At 42.8% G+C, this 19,677-nt stretch overlaps 1 protein-coding gene across 8 annotated transcripts in view; it reads left to right on the plus strand.

The window, feature by feature from the left end:
* The window catches only part of ECHDC1 (ethylmalonyl-CoA decarboxylase 1), a 43,455-nt gene extending 23,961 nt beyond the window's left edge, over positions 1–19,494 (plus strand). For all 8 annotated transcript variants that reach the window (XM_030033485.1, XM_030033523.2, XM_030033503.2 and 5 more), the window contains one exon: positions 14,418–19,494. In XM_030033485.1, the coding sequence (XP_029889345.1) occupies positions 14,418–14,823 (406 nt within the window). In that variant the 3' untranslated portion in view covers positions 14,824–19,494. The remainder of the gene's footprint in view (positions 1–14,417) is intronic.
* The last annotated feature ends 183 nt before the right edge of the window (positions 19,495–19,677 follow it).

The following is a 19,677-nucleotide window of genomic DNA, read 5'->3' on the forward strand; positions in this document are numbered from 1 at the left end:
CTTTTTAACTATATAAAATTTTCCTCTTTTATATATGTGTGTGTGTGTGTGTGTATGTATGTAAGACCTCCTTCAAATCAGTTGGCAATTTTAGAATTCCATTGCAGTCATGCATCAATTCACATTTTTAGAGCCCTGGGAGGTTTGTTAGTACAATTTTCTGATGAATTTTCAGAGATGGATTATGGTTTTAAAAGTTTCACATTGCCTGCCTTTAAGAAGGCTGTTCTTATTTTTGACCTGGCACACTTGACATCTGGTTAAGTAATCGCAGCACTGCTAGGAATGGACTTGAGAGCTTGTATTTTTGGGCCTGTATTTATGGACTGGTATTGGGTTTTTTTCTTTATTACCAGTTTTCATTTGGGTTTGAATTTCATGTGTTTACCGTCTTACAGGCAGAGGATTTTTTACATAGTCTACAGTTCAAATTTACCACTGTTTCATTTTACTGGAAATGTAAATAACAGCAACAAAGCACAAATTTGAGTTGACGTTTTCTTTCTGAGGTTGTCTTTTTGTAGGGATTTACTTCATTCCAAGTTTTTGGGTTTTGGTTGGGCTTTTTTTTTCCCTTTGGGAGGCCAAACCATCTTATTCTGGGTGAATGAGATTTTTGCTACCAGCATGTGTCTACATTTTAGACCACTTCTACCATGCAATCTTACGCCCTTTCTGTTGAACAATCCTGTCTGCAGCCGATTTGTTGCTGCACAGTAATAATAAATAAGATAGCCCGGATAATGTAAAACTTAGATAAGACAGATTTTAGGGAATGCAGAGCTGGACCCATGCTGATTCTTGCTGAGATGCTGGGCTGTCGGTACGCTGTAGGTTCAAGGAGAACTAGTTTAGGAAGAGTACAAATGCACTGAAATTGTCCATTATGCTTGCATCTGTGAAGTGACTAATCCCCAGTGTAGACACACAGCCCAGCCCGCAGGTATTTGAGTTTGACACTCCATTGCTGATCTTCACTACCAAAATAATCTTTTAAAAATATATATATATATAATCAGGTAGCTCCACAAGTTGGTTAATATGAAGGCTGAGAAACACTTAGATATTCCAGTCTGCTGATTCCGAGGTGGGATAATGCTGAGCTGTGGCTTCACGAGAAGGACAGACTGCTCGAGCAGCTCGCCTGGATGTGGGAGGAGGGTGTCCTGGCTGCGCGTTCTCAGCTCACTGTTTCTGGTTTGCCAAGCACCAATGAAGATGCCTGTATCAGTCAATTATCTCACTGAAAAGCAACAGAAAGCCTCGGTATTTCTTGTTCTTACAGTGAGTTAAAGCGGTTTGTAAAGGGATATAGTTTTGGCTAGAGCCAATGTAAAGGAGGAACTTGGCTTCTAGGAGAAGGTGACAAAGAACAAAGGAGGGGATGGAAATACCATCTTCTTTTGGCTCCAGGGAGCTGTTAGATAGCCTCAGTTTCCCCTGAAGCCACAGCTTTCAACTGCCTAACTTTGCATTGGATCTGCTTCCAGAGAATGTATTCCAGAGTCCCCGTTATCTATCTCATTTTTTCAGTCCTGTCACATGCTATTGGAGGACTATGAAAAGAAGAACTCTTCCTCTCTTTATCACTCCACGTAGCAATGTAGTTAACATTGTAGGTATCTGAAAGGTAATCATCCACATCAGAGTTACTCTTCATTGAAATGACCAAGTGTGCCCTAAATGACTCGATTTGCCTTGGTTTTTGCAAGTGTAAGCAGGCATTGCTCTGTGGATCTCGACCTACTTTCATTGTAAACGTTGCAATCACAGTTGCAACTTCCAGTCTTCCCCTTCACCCCCTGTTTCTTTGTTTCCCCTCTAATCCAAAGCAGCCCAATGTCTTACTGGAGATTTGGACCCCTGCAGGCTGGACCTCTGTGTTCCTTCCAGGCTTACCCAAAATTGTGTGAAACAAGACTACGGACTGTTTGAACCTGTAAAACTTGGTAGCTTCAGCTTCCTACATCTTCCTGGATTCTGTAGTTAGTAAGAAATGAATTGCTACTGCTGTAACTCAGCAGTCACAGTAAGAATAATAAAATTACAAAGTCTTATGTTAAATAAATTCCTACTGTGCTTAAACTGTTCTATGTGTAAGAACTTCTACTGTATCCATAGTCTGCTACTAGGTGTTATCCTCCCATTCTGTTTTGTGTGCCGATGCGTTCATATTCATAAACAAAAAGCAAACTATATAGACTGAGGAAAAAATAATAATTTCAAGTAGTGTGGATTTGTGTGTGTATGAAAGAGACAGAAAGATTGTAAATAAAAAGATACCAGGGGAAGCGATACCTTGGGTGATAAAAGAATTGGTCACACTCTTAGGCATATTTGTGGAGGTTCTGTTATCGTTTGCTGAAAATGTGCCTGTTTCTTGTCCAGCTAGTCTGAACATACCATCAGTTAGTGATCTGAAGCTGGCCTTAGTTCCCCATCAATATAACTAATGTGCTATATTAAAAAGTAAAGAGGTGAAGAAGCTAAGTTACTGTTTTAATATAGAATTTTAATGTTAAATTCTGGATCCCATTTATGCCTTTTTTGAGATATGTCATTGTGTTCCCTGCTCCCCCCCCCCCCCCCCCCCCCCCAAAAAAAAGCTCTGAAATCACGTATCATACCTGTAAAACGTAAAACTCAGACTCAGGTCGCAGCCACTGTGATCATTTAAAAAACCCACAACCCTCAGCATTTTTTGTTTGAGATTATTAACCTGGTACCCTGAGAAAATGGCAACTTTTCATTACAATTTAATCATCACTGATTTCAAGTAAGCGTATGATCTCTCTTGGCTTTAGTCAGAAACTGTTGTGTAGGATGTGCAAATGCAGCATCGGTAGCACTGCACGCAGAGGCAGCTGAATTTCAAAGTGTGTCTTGTTACCCTAGGTCTTGCGAAGGGTTGTTAGTGTGATGTCACAATGTATTTTAAATCCTTTAATGCTATCGGTTGCAGAAATATGATACATCAAATCCATCATAAAGTGTTAGAGCAACTCGAACCTTGCATCTCTTAGGGCTGATGTCAAGAAATGCTGTTCCTTTCCAGTCGGCTGAGTTCAGGCGAGTGAGATGATCTTTGCCTTTTTGACATTTTAGATGCCAAGCTCTGAGCCAGAGTGTGGGGAAGCTCCTCCTCCCCTTTCTGTAGCAGCAGCAGAGATGAGCAAAGAATATGACTGAAATGTTCCTGCTTTAAGAGACTCTTGAATTTGGTCCAGGAGACTTTTGTTCTGTTTTCTTTGGTCTTGATAAACATCTATGATGGAAATAAAGGTTTGGGAAACCAGTGTTATAAACACAGGGGTATATGCTGCACGAAGTGTGCACATAATTAAAAAAATACAATATTTTCAATTTGAAAACAAGCTTCAGTGTACTTTTTTTGATTTCTAGATGAATACTGGCATTCAGGTTTGACTGAACATTTAAATTATCAAATAACCTTTACCTCCAAGTGGTCTTTTTTTTATCGAAGGATCTGGTAAAATATCACTGGATCTTTTCTGATGGAAATTTTTACTTTAGTCTAAAAGGCATATCTGTTGTCGAAAATGTTTGCTTGAATGAAATCCAAATAGCTGTAGTTCCTTCTCTGCAAGGAAAGACTCATATAACATTTTAGATTTCCAGCATGAGTAATTTTTATGTGAGCATTATTTTGGCGTTCACTTGCTTACGTGTTGAGACTTTGGCAGCCTGTAGAGAATAGCTAAAACCTGCTTCATGGGTGAGACCCAAGTGCTATGTCCAGATGCAAACTACTCTGAAAATAATTGTATGGTAATGGAGGTTGCAGCGTGCCGGTGCCTGGGGCCCATTGACCCCAGGGTAGTACAAATAAAGTCATAGCTGGGAATTAGGAGGAGGGTGTAAGAACATCGGTCGTTAGCAGGGGAGGAGAGATGGACTTGTACCCCGTGGATCACTGTTGTACAACCGCGGGGAGGAAGGAGGATCCAGGCACTACATTTTGAACGATGGGGCTTCGGTCCCACCGTATGGCTCTGGTGATTTGTGCCATTTCAGCGTTTACACTGCACACTTCAGGGGAATTACAGCCCCCCCGGTATAACTATCTGTGTTATTCTGTGTGCTCTTAAATTGTGGTATGAACCTTGTGTAAAGCCTTCGTAAGCCTTTGTAAAGCCCTGCTGCCCCTTCCCCACCTGCGTACGGGGTGTGTTCAAGGCAGCACCCATGGACAGGGGAGCTGTCATTGCTAACTGTCTAATTGTATAAAGTCTCTGTTTTCCCCACTTGGGAATAATTGACTCTTTCTGCTGGCCAGCCCTCTCCCCACCTCCACAGCCCCCCTGCGTGGTGCTGCCCACCTCGCGGCCCCCCCCCAGCCCGCCGTGGGGGGATAGTACCCCAGGCTGGGGAAACCCCTTGTGAGCATCGCGCGTGGACCTCGAGAAGTATCAGCCTGGGAAAGGGGACACATTCGCTTTGAGGTTTGGCCAAATAATTTTCTTTCCTGTCGGGGAGTGGGGGCGGGGGGAGCTTGTCTTACTTCCTTTAATGCTGCTTGTGGAGTTTTAATCAGTTATGCTTTTTTGAGCCCCTATTTCTTGCCCTGTGATCTGTCATCTAATTCGATTTTTCATTCCTGCTACAGAAAAAGTCTTTCTGTAATTTCCAATATTCAGCTTCATTTATCCCTTTTAGAAGAAATGTAGCTTTTTATAGCATGCTTTTCTCTCTCCAGTTTCTGTGAAGCCATGGGTGAGACAGTGTCAAGCCTGAGGTAAAAAATTAGATTTAAAACGCCTGATCCAGGTCTGCTGGGTGAACCTCCATCTGTAGCTGACTTCTGGGAGTTTCTGGTCCAGAATGAGATTGGAAGAGCTGTCTGCGTGGATGGCAAGCCGGTATGACAGTGAGCATCACCTGCAGGAAACTTTTGGGGGGCCCTGCCTTGTCTTGTTTGAGGCTGCCCTGCTCCCCTTGTAGGATATTAGCAACAGCTTCTTTCCTTCCATAATCCTTCTCAAATGAACAGTCTTTCTGGCCCTCTTTTAGCCAGTCTCCTTTGATCAGGGAAGTGCTTAAGAAATAAACCTTTTTTCACTTCTCTGGTTGTTTTTGTGCGGTCACATCTGGACCAGTTTTAGTCTAGGTCTTGCCAGATCACAGAGAGCTTGCTCTGGTGCTTTACCGTGCTCCTTTTTGCTCCTGATAGGCCTTTTCTTAATTTTTCTCAGTAGAGACTTTGCTATTGATGAGATGCTGGGTTTGGGGGCATGCAGATTTCTGTATCTGCCTATTATAATTTAACTCCTGTTACCCAAAGGATCTTTTTCTAGTAACTGTATTATTTTGTGCTTCTTCCCTGGAGTGGCTTCCTTTGAAATTGGTAACCTTGCAGGCTCTTTGAGTTGACTCTTGCTTTTGGAGGTTCATCTTCCCTTGAATGTCCTAATGTTGGGGCATAGGTGATGGAGTTATCCACACCTTAAGCGCCTGTTTATTCCTGGAGACCATATACCTCCTAAAACGGCTCATGTCTGTTCAGCAGTTTGTGCTCTGATGTCCCTGTGTTCCATCTCTCCCTCCAACTCTTCTCTTGTTACTACAACTTCCCTTTTTTTTGATCCAGGACTCCACTTTTCAGACTTTTAGCATCAACCAAATGTTTTGTGTCTGAAGATGAAAATATGACTTTGTCATTCTTTCTTCTGCATTTCAGTTGACTCTGGGTGATGTGAGCAAGCAGAATAGAGTCAGGTTATAAATGGTTATTTTAAGGTTTCCTTTGAAGAGTGCATCGCTCATTGTTTAGGTCCATCTGCTCCCCTCTGGGAAGTGCCCTGGGGTTTCCCAGCCAACCCACAGGAACATTAACTCTTGCTCAAGCAAATACATCTGTAATTAGGAGTCTGTTTTTTGGATCTGATTTTGACCCTGATCCTTAGAGTTCCATAAAATGCATTGGAAAATCTGACTGGAGGACTGCAAAGGTAGGTGGTAAAGGCAACATGTGCTAGGGAGATTTGAGAGATTTTTCTAGGCTACTTTATGTGAAGCTTGATTCTTAGCTGTTGTTGCGAGTGGGGGGAAAATGGATGCACTAAGAGCGTTACAAAATAATTCAGTAACTATAAATAAAACTCCATATAATCTGTAAGGCAATTTGAAAAGAGCTGTGAGAAAAGTGAGCTCTCGTGTTGGTGAGTTTTCTTAGGCTGGCATCAAGCCTACTCCTTTGACACCGAGTTTTAGAGTGTGCCTAGAACACTCTGTACTTGGGAGGCTTGGTAGGATTTTTTATTTTCATTTTGGTTCTTTGGTATCATTTTAATTTATTTAAACCTCAAGTAAAGAAGGCGTATTGTTTTGTGGTTTGGGGTTTTTTTTTAATGATCAAAAGGATTTGAGAGGGGTGACTTTCTGATGGGCTTACTAAAATAGTAGCTGGACCTACTTCTTTCCATTGCATTCCTGTAGTAAAGGTTATAGATTAAAGCTCACAAACAGGAAAGATCATTAATGTGCACAGTCTTCTCTTACCCTATTGAAATTCGGGATTGCAGAGCAGCTTTGTGCAATTGTATCCAAGATATGCACAAGGGCTGTAGTTTCCCTGAAATCTCTTAAACCATTTTGTCTTTATTTTTATATTCTTCCGTGGTTACCATTTAGGCATCTGTCAAGTGAATATCTGTGACTAAAGGATTTTCAGAAAGAGCAGAGATCTGGGGGGGTGTTTTGATGATGCCAGTCTGCACGGACTATCACCAAAAGCACGCAGGACAAATCCTTAGTTTTATCGGTTTTACAGTATTTTCACTTTGGAAGTCTCACTTCGTGTTGCCACAGCTCTGAAGCAGCAGCTGCTGTAATGTCTAATGGTCTTACTCTTTCTGTGCATAGGGCAGAAACATGAGAAGCTCTCCATGCCGGAGAAGATACGGGAGAGGAGCAGGGGGAATTAATACTAGCAAGCTGTGCTGGGAAAGCATGGAACAGTTGTGGCTGGCCGAAATTCACTGCATTGCTACAGTTAAAAAATCTGCTAAATAGAATTAGCAAGGAGTTATTGATTAAATGTTTAATTGGGGCTTTTTGATCCTTTAAAACCTATCCAATTAATCAAGTGAGATTGAAAGATAAGTGAAATTATGGCTAACTTTTTTCAGGATGAATCCACTTGTTAATATTTTCATAGAATTGGGGGGGGGGTGGTAATAGAGGGTGTAGTATGATAGCTGAATTTCAGAAAAATCTTTAGCTATTTTGTCTAGATAATCCCTTTACAGAGTACCTAGGTAATTATTTGATGATGTAGTGATAAAGAGACTGATGAGACACTGCACTGGATAGGCAGAGACCGATTAATTAGTCCCAACTTGCTTTTTTGGATGAGACTGTCTTATTCTTGAGGATCTAATTCTAACAGCATCTGTCATGAAAATTGAAGTAAAGACTGGAAACTGCTCATCAGCAGCTTTGCTGACTAGCTCATTTGTTTTAGTGTAGTACTGCATATTTCTTCTGCAGAATATCATTCCCACAGTACATTGCTGCTTCAAAATTCATTTTTATTGCAAAAATGACTTGTTAATGCAGTTGTTGTTTTAAGGTGAGTTTCTGCAATAACGATGGAAGGCTTGTGTATTGGAATATTGAGCAAGGCTAGAACTAGGGTTTCTTTTAATTAAAGATGAAACCCTGTACACTCTGCAGTTAGATACCGATGAAAGTATTCCTAGCCTTTCCAGTAAGACTTATGGTCTTAAGAATATTTTGAGAGACAAAGTACTTATACAAGACAAGTTGTCACTATTAGAACACAATGTTGTCATGTAATTAACCATCAGTAGGTTTCCAGGTTAGGTCTCTGCAGGCACAAGCTGCAGCCTTAACTTTAGTCAGTACTCTCAACTTCAAGTTTTCTGTGGCTTTGTGAAGATGTCAAGGCAGTGGTTTGTATTCAGGTCTTTTTTTCAAGGCTATACTCAGGAATTACTTCTGCTGTTAACAGATTCTGGAAGAGGTAGGGATGAGTTTTGCAGCAAATTGCCAAGGAGCATTCATATACGAGGGCTCAAGAATTTGTGTCTTAACGCTAAAGAAGTTCTGTAGTTTCTTAGACGTGCATGAACGCCTGTCCGTGCGTGGTGGAGAGTATAGGTTTTAGATATATTAAATGGGAAGGCACATGATATCCGGTGTATCTTCCTGACTAAGATTTGGAAGAGGTATCAGAGGTGGATTGAGCACTAGGTACGTGTTAAAACTTGCAGGGCCACCTGCCATGCTAAAGAAAATGGCGAGGAGGCAGCAAGCCTGGAGGTTTCCAAACTGCAGTATGTGCTACGTGAACCGTTCAAGATAGTGTGCGGTTGCAGCAGAGCTTGACTCCCTGTGCGATGGTCCTTGCCCAGGCTTCAGGCTACCAGCACCGGGAGTCCCAATTAATGGCTCCTTATGGCCCAGCTTGCAGGGCTGCAGCTTGCCTGGGGCAAGATCCCTTAGCACCCCTGCCCGAGCCAAGGAACTGAAGCTCCAGAATTGGCTGGCCGCATTTGCAGCCAAGGGGCTGGAAGCATCAGAGGACACCGCCGGGACTTGGGTTTTTGGGGCAGGGCAGGTGCCCCCAGCATGTGCTGCAGCCACTGATCATGGGTTTGCTCAGCCCTTTTGTGACTGTAGGAAGAGCTTTATTCTGCTGTCGGCTGAAGACCCTTTCACACGCTTGCATCTCCTCAGGCATGGACGGACCTTGATTTTCATGTGCCATGATGGACAGTACAGGAGATCCCAGCTATTCAGATCCTGTAGTTATACAGAACTCTGGATGCCTATGGCAATGCTTTTGTCTCCAGTGAAAGATTCAAGGTGACTTCTCTCTTTTATGGAGATGTTTTTGCTTTTTGCACCCAACTACCCACTTCTACCTCATCTGAACAGCTACTGTGCGTCAGCTGTCCACGTTAAAGTTTTTTGTTGTTGTTGTTGTTGTTTTTTTTTTTTTTTTTTGCAAAGCCAGAGATTTAGTATGCTGCCTAGAAGATATTACTTGATTTATGTGGTGCACTGGGCCAACCTGAAATAAAGGACTTCTGTTTAATCACAAATCAGGGCTTTTGTTGTACATATAAAGGAACAGGTAGTTTAGTTCTTACTCTGACGCTATAAATTCAACAATCACAACTCTCTCTTGCTTTGTTTTAACTTACTGTAACACCCTAACACCCTAGTTGACTAAAAACATCCCATCTACTGCATGGGTTCAGCAGCACTTTCATTTTTTTGGTGGGTTTTGCGTGCATCAGCAAGAGAGAGGAGATCAGATTACAGATATTACCTGTGTAACTCTCTATCTGCTGCCTGAGTGACAGTCACTTGCTGCAAGAACCCACCGCCAATACTGGGATATCCTGTGCCCCTTGGGATGCTGAAGAAGTGTAAGGAAGATGGACTGAGACTATGAGGTGCAAGGTACAGGTGAAGTGATGGGACGGGGACAGTATTTTGAGTGTTGAGAAGGTGCAGTAGGAAAATGGAAGAAGTGGACAACGGACTCTGGCTTTCTTGCTCACTTAAGACCCAGCATGCATTTGAGAGCTGCTGCTGTGGTGGATGGTCCTGGTAGCACTTGCCAAGCAAAGTTACAAAATCCTAAAGTAGTCACACCTGAGCTTTTGTCACTTGCAAGCAAGGTCATCAAATTTTCATGCCCACCTGGCAAAACAAGTTCCATTTGCATGATAAACACTGATTATCCACAGATAATGTCATGCCTGACCTCTAACAAATTCTTGAACTTGCACTCCCCGGCAGTGTGTATTTTTAAAAGCTGGTTTGGCCACATGTCAGCATAGCACGGCTGTTACTTAATTTAACAAGAGTTAATTAAGCTGATGTCATATTGATGAATGTATTGGAAAAACATATGTATTTGGGAAAGTGTATGACTGGACTGTACCTCAACTTTGTTCTGTTGTTTGCTGGTTAAAACAAATGTTTGGCCCTTGATAGCCTTCCTACTGTTACCGTTTTCCTAGTGGTTTTCTTTTTTCTTTAATGTTGCTGTTTTCCTGTGCTTAAAATAGTTGCGTGTGTGGTTTGGATGGCTGTTGAAAGCCTTTGATATCAATACTGTATTCTTGCCGTCTTCACTGAGTAATGACAGTCGGCCAAAATGCACGTGTGGCTGACCATGGCCATTGCTTTTCACATGTCGGCCGTCTTGCATCTACGTTTTGCAAAAATGTCCAGTTGTATTTGAAAATTTCTCATTATTTCTGTAACACTTGCTCTACAGCATGTTAAAATTATGGATGTCTTTTAATTGTATTCCAAGGCCTTTGACTCTGTTTTTGGAGAATTTTCCACTTTGTGTTGGTTCAGTCACCTCATAGATCATGTTACCAAAATTTATAGAAGTTAGCCGATTTGATGAGGGAACTTCCTGTGACCCAAGGCATAAGCTTTGCTTATTATTTATGCCGATTTGTGGTTTGAGAGCAGGAGGCCAAAGTATTTGTGGGGGAGATAAAAGTCACCTCCTGCATTTCTGGCTGCCCTCTCTCGCTATAACCATAGCTGAGAACCAGGTGCTGCAGCCCCGCATGATGCCAGCTGCCTCCCACCATGGTGTGCCAGTCTCACGCCAGTTAAAAGGAGAGGATTGGAAGTCAGGAGCTGTGTCCTTATGTGACACTGGGATGGGAACAAAATCCAGGCTGCTGACAACGTGTTTAATGTTTTAGGCTTCCTTTTTTTTCCATCATGTGTTTCAGAAGCATAGTGGTTGCTTTTAAAATGCATAAAATAGAGGATGGTATTTATCCCTCCCTAGTAAACTTTATTAGTGCCTTTGCCCTGTCAGAGTGCTGAGTGGAATTCAAACCCCGAAGTCCAGGAAATGATGAGGTAAGGGCCAGCACAAACGTTAATGTAATCTTAATTCTGCCCAAGGACCTGATGATACCTGTTGGAACAGTTCAGTAACAGGAGTACCATAAAAAGCAGGTGTGAAAAACTGAGAAAATACATTTTTGTTTGCATTTTCAGCTTTCATTGTATATGTTCCAGCTTAAAGTAGCTGGGAAATACTTTAGCAAAGGAAAGCGTACCTGTTAGCTCACAGCAAGTGCTGCCTTTGAGGAAGCAAGTGGACCTGTTTAAGGATGGGATTTGTTAGGTTGCGTTGTTAATGGCAAACAAGGTTTTCTTCTCACGTGCATTGCCGGTGATGTGATGCGACGCGACGCGACATGACAGTCGGTAGTTGGTGGGCGCAACAAGACGTCATGGAGTGAAGGAATCCTCTGATCAAAGGTGGAGGATTTGTAACATTTAGTGCGTCTGAGAACATTTTAAAATGTACAGCAGGAACATTTGCTGTAGCTCTTTTTTGCTTTAGACGACTAACCCAAAATTGGCTGTGGCCCATGGTGGCTCTGCTTTCTTCCTAGGGGTGTCGTAGTGCTTGTAACAAGGAAAGACAGTGTTCTTAAAGAAGGTTTCAGCTGCACTTTGGTGCTTATATTACCTTAACCTCTTATTTCCAATTTAAGTTGTGAGGATTTTGCTACCCTTCACATTTCTGAAGGATGTTTCTGCTTGTAAGGTCTTCAGATACTTTGTATGTTAACTACGTTTAATAAATATTTTTTCAGTATTGTCATGCAACAGATTTTCTTCTTTTTTTTAGGGCAGGGAAGGCATGTGTCTAGGAGCCTAACGGTATGATGTTCCCCTGGGATACAGGAGACCTGGATTTTAATTCCCTTGACCTGGAAGACAAGAACAGGCATACTGAGTCAAATCAGGGTTCATTTTGTATTCATCTACTGTTCTGTCTCAGGCAGGGCCAGTACTAGGTGAATAAGGTATCAACAGCTCAGGAGCAGAACCGTACTTCAGTCTTTTCAGCTTTTTGATGTCTGCCTCTTTATGTTTAGTAATGCTTGATGTACTTTTCTTACATAAATTCATCTAATGAGAGATCAGATCTGTCATGTCTCAGAAGGTAGACTCAATTCCTTTCATAAAATAAAAAGGGAAATATTTATGCGAGGCTACAGCTGGTGATGTTCCGAGGCTGATCCCAGGCTAGCTCGGCAGCGGCACATGCCTCTTCAGATCTGAGCCCAGGTCTCCATTGCTTCCTTGGGCATGGGGACTGGAAGCGAGTGGTGTTCCTGACAGAGCGTGATGGGTGGTTTCTGTAAGAAATGGTGCGACTTCAGGAGAGGATTCGTAGTTGAACAGTCTGAAAAACTGTAGATGCCTTTCTTAAGCCTGAAGGCAGTCCAAGACCACCTTTACACCTTCTACTGACCACCACTTATCTCAGTATTTTCTGTGGAGCTTGTTCAAAGGAGCACTGTAGGGCGAAGTGAATCCCAGTGAGGTCCTGGAAGTTGCAGCCTCACAGTCTCTCTATGGATTTAGCTGTCAGTGTTTAATTTCCTTTCATCGTGTTTGGTTCCATTTTCTCAGAGGGAGGTGAAGGCTGTGCAGGGTAAGAGAGCCTTTCCCACATACTAAACGTTTTCAGCTTTTTTCTTGTTGGCATTGATGGATCGGCTGTACTTCTAATGCAAAATTTGACTTCCCATGTGAACTTCAGAGTGCATTGACCCAACTTCGAGATGAGTCCGTACGCTGCCCTCGGGACATTCACTGAAACGCCTGTCCTGAACCCCGATGCCTGGGACAGTCTCAGATTCAACATACAAACACAACGTTGTCCTGCTGACCCGCAGTGGCTGTCTTACGAGACTGCCTACAGGTTGTCTAGCATCAGATGCCTAGCTGTGTATGACAGCTTCTTTTTTAATGCTTCACATCGCTCAGTACAGGTAGAATTAAGCCCTTATTAATGTTTTCATTATTGCTTTCCCAGTAGGACACTGGGTGTCAGCAAATTGCAAAGTAAGCTGAGCCAGTAAAGGAGTTTTGGAATACTTGCAGAGTTCCTTTCGGAGAGGAGACACCTGAGCTCCTGCAATTTGTTGGGTTTGGGAAGCACTTGCTAATGTTAGCTAAAAGCCTTTCCTCCCCGGTAATACTCTGCTCTCTTCCTTTTGTCACACGACCTTCCTCTACTATCTCTACAAAACGGCTTTCATGCAATCTGGCGTGTCAGCTGTTGCCTTTGTGCATTGTGTTGGGTCTGGGATAAAGCGTAAGCTCTACAGCCCTGGTGCTTTATAGTACGGCATGAACGCTGATGGTGCTCTGGTTAAGAAAAAAGCAACCAAGCAAACTTACAATTAACAATAACTAAGCAGGTTTGGGAACTGTGAGCTCCTAGAAGTAGCTGCATTTTTGAAGGTTTTCTTTTTCTTGCCCCTTTTAAAGCTGCTCACCTTGGTGTTTTTGTTATGGAAAACTGCATTGGTAGGGAACAGACTTGTGTGTACATCTTAGTATTACATGATTTATCTTCAGAAAGCTAATTAGCGCTTGAAGTAGAAGCTAATCTACTTCACAAGTGTAATTTACATCCCTTGTCTTAGAAACAGCAGCAAGCAACCACACTGCAGGACATCACCTTAAGAAAGAACAAGTACTGGTCTTTTTCTGTACATCTTTTCTGTATGTTCCTATTTCTAGAAGCTTTTTCTGCTACCCTAATGTGTGTCAGTGTGAACACTATGCAGAGCCAGTACAAGCCGCTGCAGCAGAGCTCCTCCGGGGAGGTAGCTTAATCAGCCCTAGGGTGAGTTCTTAAATAAGGGAGGTGACAGACTGTAGAAAAGAGGCAGAGATGTGAAAACTTTGAAAAGAGGAATATGACTCTACCTTCTGGGGGGGAGCAATTCTATTACACACTGTAAGCATAAATAGAAAGCAATTCTATTATATGTTGTGGGCCGTAAGTCGAGCATCCATCCTGACTTCCCTTGCTGTAGAGAGCAGTTAGAAATCAAACTCAGATGGACCCTCTAAAGTACAGAACAAAAAAACCCCCAACTGTGCTATAATCAAGCACCAGGGTGCTGACAGAACCTCCCTGGTGCAGATCAGTACTAAGACCACGATCCAGCCTCTTGAGAAATACGTTTTGTGTGTTAGTTTGCTTGGTTTTTACTCAAACCCCTGTTGGTTTAGGCATGAATTAGCAAGGCAGCGTCGACATGCCTTCCGTCAGCAATTCTGTTTTCAAACACTTTTTAGAGCTGACTACAGGTATTGGTGTGGGCACTAAGCATCTTTACTTGCAGCAGCCTACATATCTCATTTTGAGAAGGGCCAAAAGCTGCAGCCAAGGCACCGGGTGATGTAAAAATGAAGAGGCTCCAGCTCTGTCTGTAATCAGCATGCCGTCAAGTTGTATCAGCCTTTGGAAGCAGAGGGGAGGAGAAAATAGAAAATGGAGTGCCGGCGCGCTGAAAAGGGAAGCCGATGCACGGGTTGACCTCCGCGTGTTTGTTCTTCGTTGACAGATTGATGACGCCTGGGAGTGAAATTCGCTTTGTCCATAAGCACATGGGGCTGGTGCCGGGCTGGGGAGGAGCTGCCCGGCTGGTGGGGATCGTCGGCAGCGGGGCTGCCCTCCGGCTGCTGAGCGGGGCTGCCCGGCTGGACCCCGAGAGCGCGCTGCGCCTTGGGCTCTCCGAGGAGACGCTGTCCTCTTCGGATGAAACTGGAGCGCTGGAAGAAGCCCGAGCCTGGCTGAGTGGGTACACGGAGGGTCCAGCCAGCGTGATTCGGGCTGTGAAAGAGGTGGTGACAGCGGGAAGGGAGCTACCAGTGGAAGCTGCCCTCAGGAGAGAGAAGGACGTTTTCGGAACTGTGTGGGGCGGGCCTGCCAATTTGCAGGCGTTGGTTAGAAGACCAAAACATAAATGACAGTCAGTGCATAAGAAATGTTCTTGACCTTTTTGCAAACAAAGCTTTCGCTAAAGCAGGCATTAAACGGAATCATTTAAGGACTTGTTCATTTAAACTGGCACTAACGTTCTTGTCGCTCACGTCAGGCAGACACATTTGGTGTGCAACCACAGAGAAATCCCTCGCAGATTCTTTACTGTCCTAATCACCCGCTGAATGGCCATTAGTGAAAATACTATGTAAAGGTAAATAATGTGCTGAGAATAGAACTATAATTCTTTTGGAATGAGACTGAAGATTATTTTCTTTGGAGTTAATTTTGTTTTTCTAACTGGTATGGAAATGAGTTGCTTGAAAGATAGGAGGTTTGTTTATTTGCAGAACAGGTGCATCTAAAGCTGCGACATATGAGTTCCCCAACATGAGACCAGTGTCTAAGCAGCTTTGGAGGGATGATAACTGGTGAGATGATAGTTTTTATTTTTTCATCTTCAGTCAGTTCTTTGCATAATTGCTGAGAAAGTAGCCAAGGATACTTCAGTTTCAATGGGGATTTTTACAGGAGCAGCTCTAACTCCCTGAGGAGCTTATAGGCCTCATTCACTGACAGTGATTCAGGTCTTTAAATGCATTTAGGTTTCTTCTCACTGCTCGAGGAACCAACCACCCACATGCGCATCTGCACATTCCCATAGCCTGAACCTGTGCTGCTGAGCACATGCAAAGCTGCTGACCCGATTCTTTACATAGAATCTAGTTGAAATTTTGGAAGGCCGTGATGTATCACACTTCCAAGTGGGATGTCCTTGACTGACTGGGTGGCCTGAGTATTTCACCATTCTGGAAGGACTTGTGCGTGATTTGAAACTCAGTCTCCACTTCATGCTGGTGACTGTGCAAGTAATTAGATAACTCAGTGGGGAGGGTTTTCCCTTTAGAAATCAGAAACTGGCACCGAGTCCCTGCTTTGGCAGGTGATTCTTAAAATGGAACATCTGTGAGAGCAAAACCAGGCAGACATATCCGTGACGGAGAGTTTCCTGTACTGCTGGTTAGGATGCACTTGTCTCTAAATCAGCAGGGGCTGAGATCTGAGCTCAGGGGAGCACGTGAAGGAGGAAACTTTGGGCTATGCAACATTGAGATGCATTCTTGCTCTGACAGGGCATAACTAACTCTAGACACGTGGAATAAGCTCCGTTAGGAAAAGGAGGTGATTCCTTGGATGGAAATCCCTGTTACAACTTCTAGTGTGGCAGGATTCCTGAGTTTTAGACAGGGAGGTAACCGTGCATGTGTTTGAAGATCTTGGGACAGATCAATGACGGGAATTAGGCTCGATTGCCTGTTAAGATTCTGCAGCTTTTGAGCAGATGCTGGGCTCTGCTGGGGATGTTTTACTATATGGCTTTCACAGCAGGGAGTGTGTAGAGCCTGAAGCAACCAAAGGAAATGCTGAAGAAAGGGATGCGTTTTGAGCTGGCACCTCCGGGAGGATAAGGAACTTACACTGCCCTGTTGATTCTGCCTGTCTGCCTTCACACCTGAAACTGCTGCTGGAGGAAGATTTCAAATTTCTCTTCCCCCAAAAGAAAGTTCAATTTTTACTTCGAGGTTAGAGACAGGAATGGGAACATGGGGAAAGAGTAGTGTTCTGGTTTGTGCCTCCTCCCCCCCCTTCCCTGTTTTTATCCGCTAGCTCAGTTGTTAGTCCCATGTGCAGCTGGATTCTTGCCCATGCTCTAAAGGACTTCAAACCCATTATTTCTGAAATGTGGGTGTTTTAATATAGTCAGGCAGTACTTGACTGTTTAGTAATGAACCTGTTCCGCTTTTCCTGAAGTTCCTCAAGACTCGTAAGGGTTTCCAGACTGCCAACGTCACTGAACCTTCAGAGTGGGCTCCAGTCCATGCTCCTCCATTTTGAAGCACTGTCGTGAGTCAAAAAACCTGTGCCTTAAAGGGCAACTGGTTATGTCTTTGCTAGTAGTAAGAATAAACTTGCCATTTACTAATACTGTCATTATGATTTTTAAATGGGTGTGAAATTTGCTTAGAACCTGAGAGAGACCCTTGAATCATTTGGGTGGGGTTTTTTTTATTATTTTTCAGGTTTGCCAGGCTGTAAGGCTCATTAGTGTATTCTGTGCAATGGGTGATATAAATATGAAAGGCAGGAAATTATAGCAGAAAAGCAGAATCTGTTTTACTTGCATGTTTTGAACTAGACCTGTGCTGCCAGTAAGTGAAACTCAGTATGTACACCTATTGGGGACCTCTTTCCATGAGCTTGCTTCTCATTTCACCAAATGCATTTCCCCAGCCATCCTCTCTGATTTGTATCAAAGGCCAATGTTTGCTTCTAAGAACAGGACCAATAATTAGCTAGTACTGAGACACTTTCAGATAAGGGAACAGAAACTCATTTTGTTGGAATCACAAATATACCAAACATAGCTACAGGAGGTTCTGAAGATAATTACATGTGTTTGTTTTGATCAAGGATTTTGTGAGCAGCCTAATACTGTATTCTCTGGTTTCTTTTCTGTTTTAAAAGCAAGCACAGCCCTTTGTATGAAAACCGGCCTAAGTAAATTACCATGAGTGCTAGCATGAGAGCTCCAGACTGAGTGAGATGAAACGGAATTCCATTTTACCACTTTCAAACCTAAATGCTTTATTTCATAAAATACTTGATCATCTTAAAGTGACAAATACCTGCAGCCAGCACCTGATAAGCATTTATATTTTCTTTACAATTATTAAAGACTACAAGCTTCATCTCGGTTTTTGTTCCCCTTCAGAAATGGCCTAAAACCAAACAAGCACTAAATGCACAAAATAAATTAGAAACCTCAAAACTGATACTCCCAGTCTCCTAATTAAACAGCGTGCTAGCTTTTGTGTTTCCTAGGGGTTAGTTTGCCAGCTCCCTCCTCAGCAAACTAGGTTTCCCGTTACATTGTGAAATGCCCGTCTTGTTCTCTTGCCTCTGTGCACTGGGACAGCCTGAGTGCCTCATGGGGGTGTGGATTCTGTGCCGAGCCTTTGAAAGTTGGATTCTAGAGATTGCTTTTAGCAATACAGATACTTTATCATATTTGCTGCTGACAGAAATATACTTACCGAATGGGCAGTCTAGGCAAGCTAGGTGTTCTTGCTGAATGCTTGGTTCACTGTGTGATTTTTTTTTTTTTAACCGTGACATAGGATTCCTATGTCTGTGGTTATCTGTTCTGGAAAGGAAGAGATGCAGTAGATTTTATAGTATTTTAATTTCCTTTCCATTCTGCTCCACTGTGCATTTCTCTAGCTATGCTGTACAAGTTGAAAATCACTTAATGCACGGAGTTACAGAAAACCACATAATGCAGTGTGGCTGTGGCTTAGCTAAAATTGACAGAGAACCCATCTCCTACTGAAGGTAATGGTTTAAATATAGGATGGGAATTACCGGTTACTACTTTTTCCTCGCTTGATCTGGGGAGTGCATTTGCCACTCTGATGATTGGCTATTAAGCTCTCACCAGCCTTACTTTAACTAATTTTAGTACTTCACAGCTGCAGTCGGCCAGCAAGAGCCAAAAGCAGCATTACGGGTGTTTGGCTGAACAGAGGTCTGCCTCTCTGCTTTGGTCAAGAACCCCCAAGGGTAGTCACTGATAAAATTATTTGTAGACTGTTTTGGCTGAAAATCCTGAAATTAAGTATATAGGGAGTCAAGTTCTTGTATTTTGCTTCTTGCTTTCTGCAATAGTACATACCCTCACATGAAGTAAAATGCGTGCACATAGCAGAAGTGTTCTTACTGAAGGTTTTTGCAGCACAAAGTCAGACTTTGATTAGAGCCACTGTGTGCTAACTCAAAACAGAAATAAGACAGCTGACAACTAACAAATAGAAGAAAAAAGCATTCCATCCTCTTTCCTTCTGAAGTCCATGTTAATAAGCTGGCTTATTTCCTTGCGGAACTGGAAGGTGATTGTAAAAAATCTGTGATCGAGAGCATCCGTTCCTAGCTGAGAAAGAAGGTAATCTTCCTTCTTCCAGCCTAGTCTCCTCTGCACTTTCCTCTGTTCACTGACCCACTGATCTCACCTGTGGGCAGAGGAAACAAACTGGAGGCCTGGCACAGCTTTGCCCAAGATCTGACATGTCAGCCATCATTACAGTAAGGAGAACATTTTAGAAATTTAAATCTACCATTTTTAAAAATCAGCCCTTTTAATTCCCTTCAGATGGTTGTTTGCCTACAGCAACTTTTGTCTGAAGATGCGTAGTACCTATGTATCAGCTACTGTCCCTTTCTATTCAGGGATATGTGTACTAAGAATTGGAGTTCAATTAGCCTTATTTTAAAGACTGAGTCCAGAATCAGCTAATGCTGTTTCTCAATTTGAAAAAAATGTAAAACAACTGCCATAGACAGGAAAGACAAGCTGTGCTTTTCAAGATCTGGCTTCCAACCTTCTCTAATACACAGCAGTTAGTTTGTAGCAATCTAGGAGACACATTTCTAGTACCAGCACAAAACTACCTTTTCTGTGCTGCCACTAGTTTTGCTATGAAGAACAGATAAACAGCAATATAGTCCTTAACATCTGTCTTCTTTGTTATAGGGTCAAGTTTGATAACTTACGCTCTTTTATTTCAACGTTTCTGCTGTTAAAAATAAAGCTATGTGTGATACTTCTGCCTGCCATAACAGTGAAGCGAACTTTTGGATGAGCAGTGAGTGCTAAGCCTGCAACTCATAATTTTTCAGCAGAAAGATACACAGTGTTGTGTTTGAGAGATGGCCAGTCAGGGAAGAACTTCAAGATACCACTCAGAGCCAGTCCTCCCTTTTGGCAAACACGGGAAGCTGTTTTA

The sequence above is a fragment of the Aquila chrysaetos genome, chromosome 2 (genome assembly GCF_900496995.4).
Source record: "Aquila chrysaetos chrysaetos chromosome 2, bAquChr1.4, whole genome shotgun sequence".
Lineage (NCBI taxonomy): Eukaryota > Metazoa > Chordata > Aves > Accipitriformes > Accipitridae > Aquila > Aquila chrysaetos.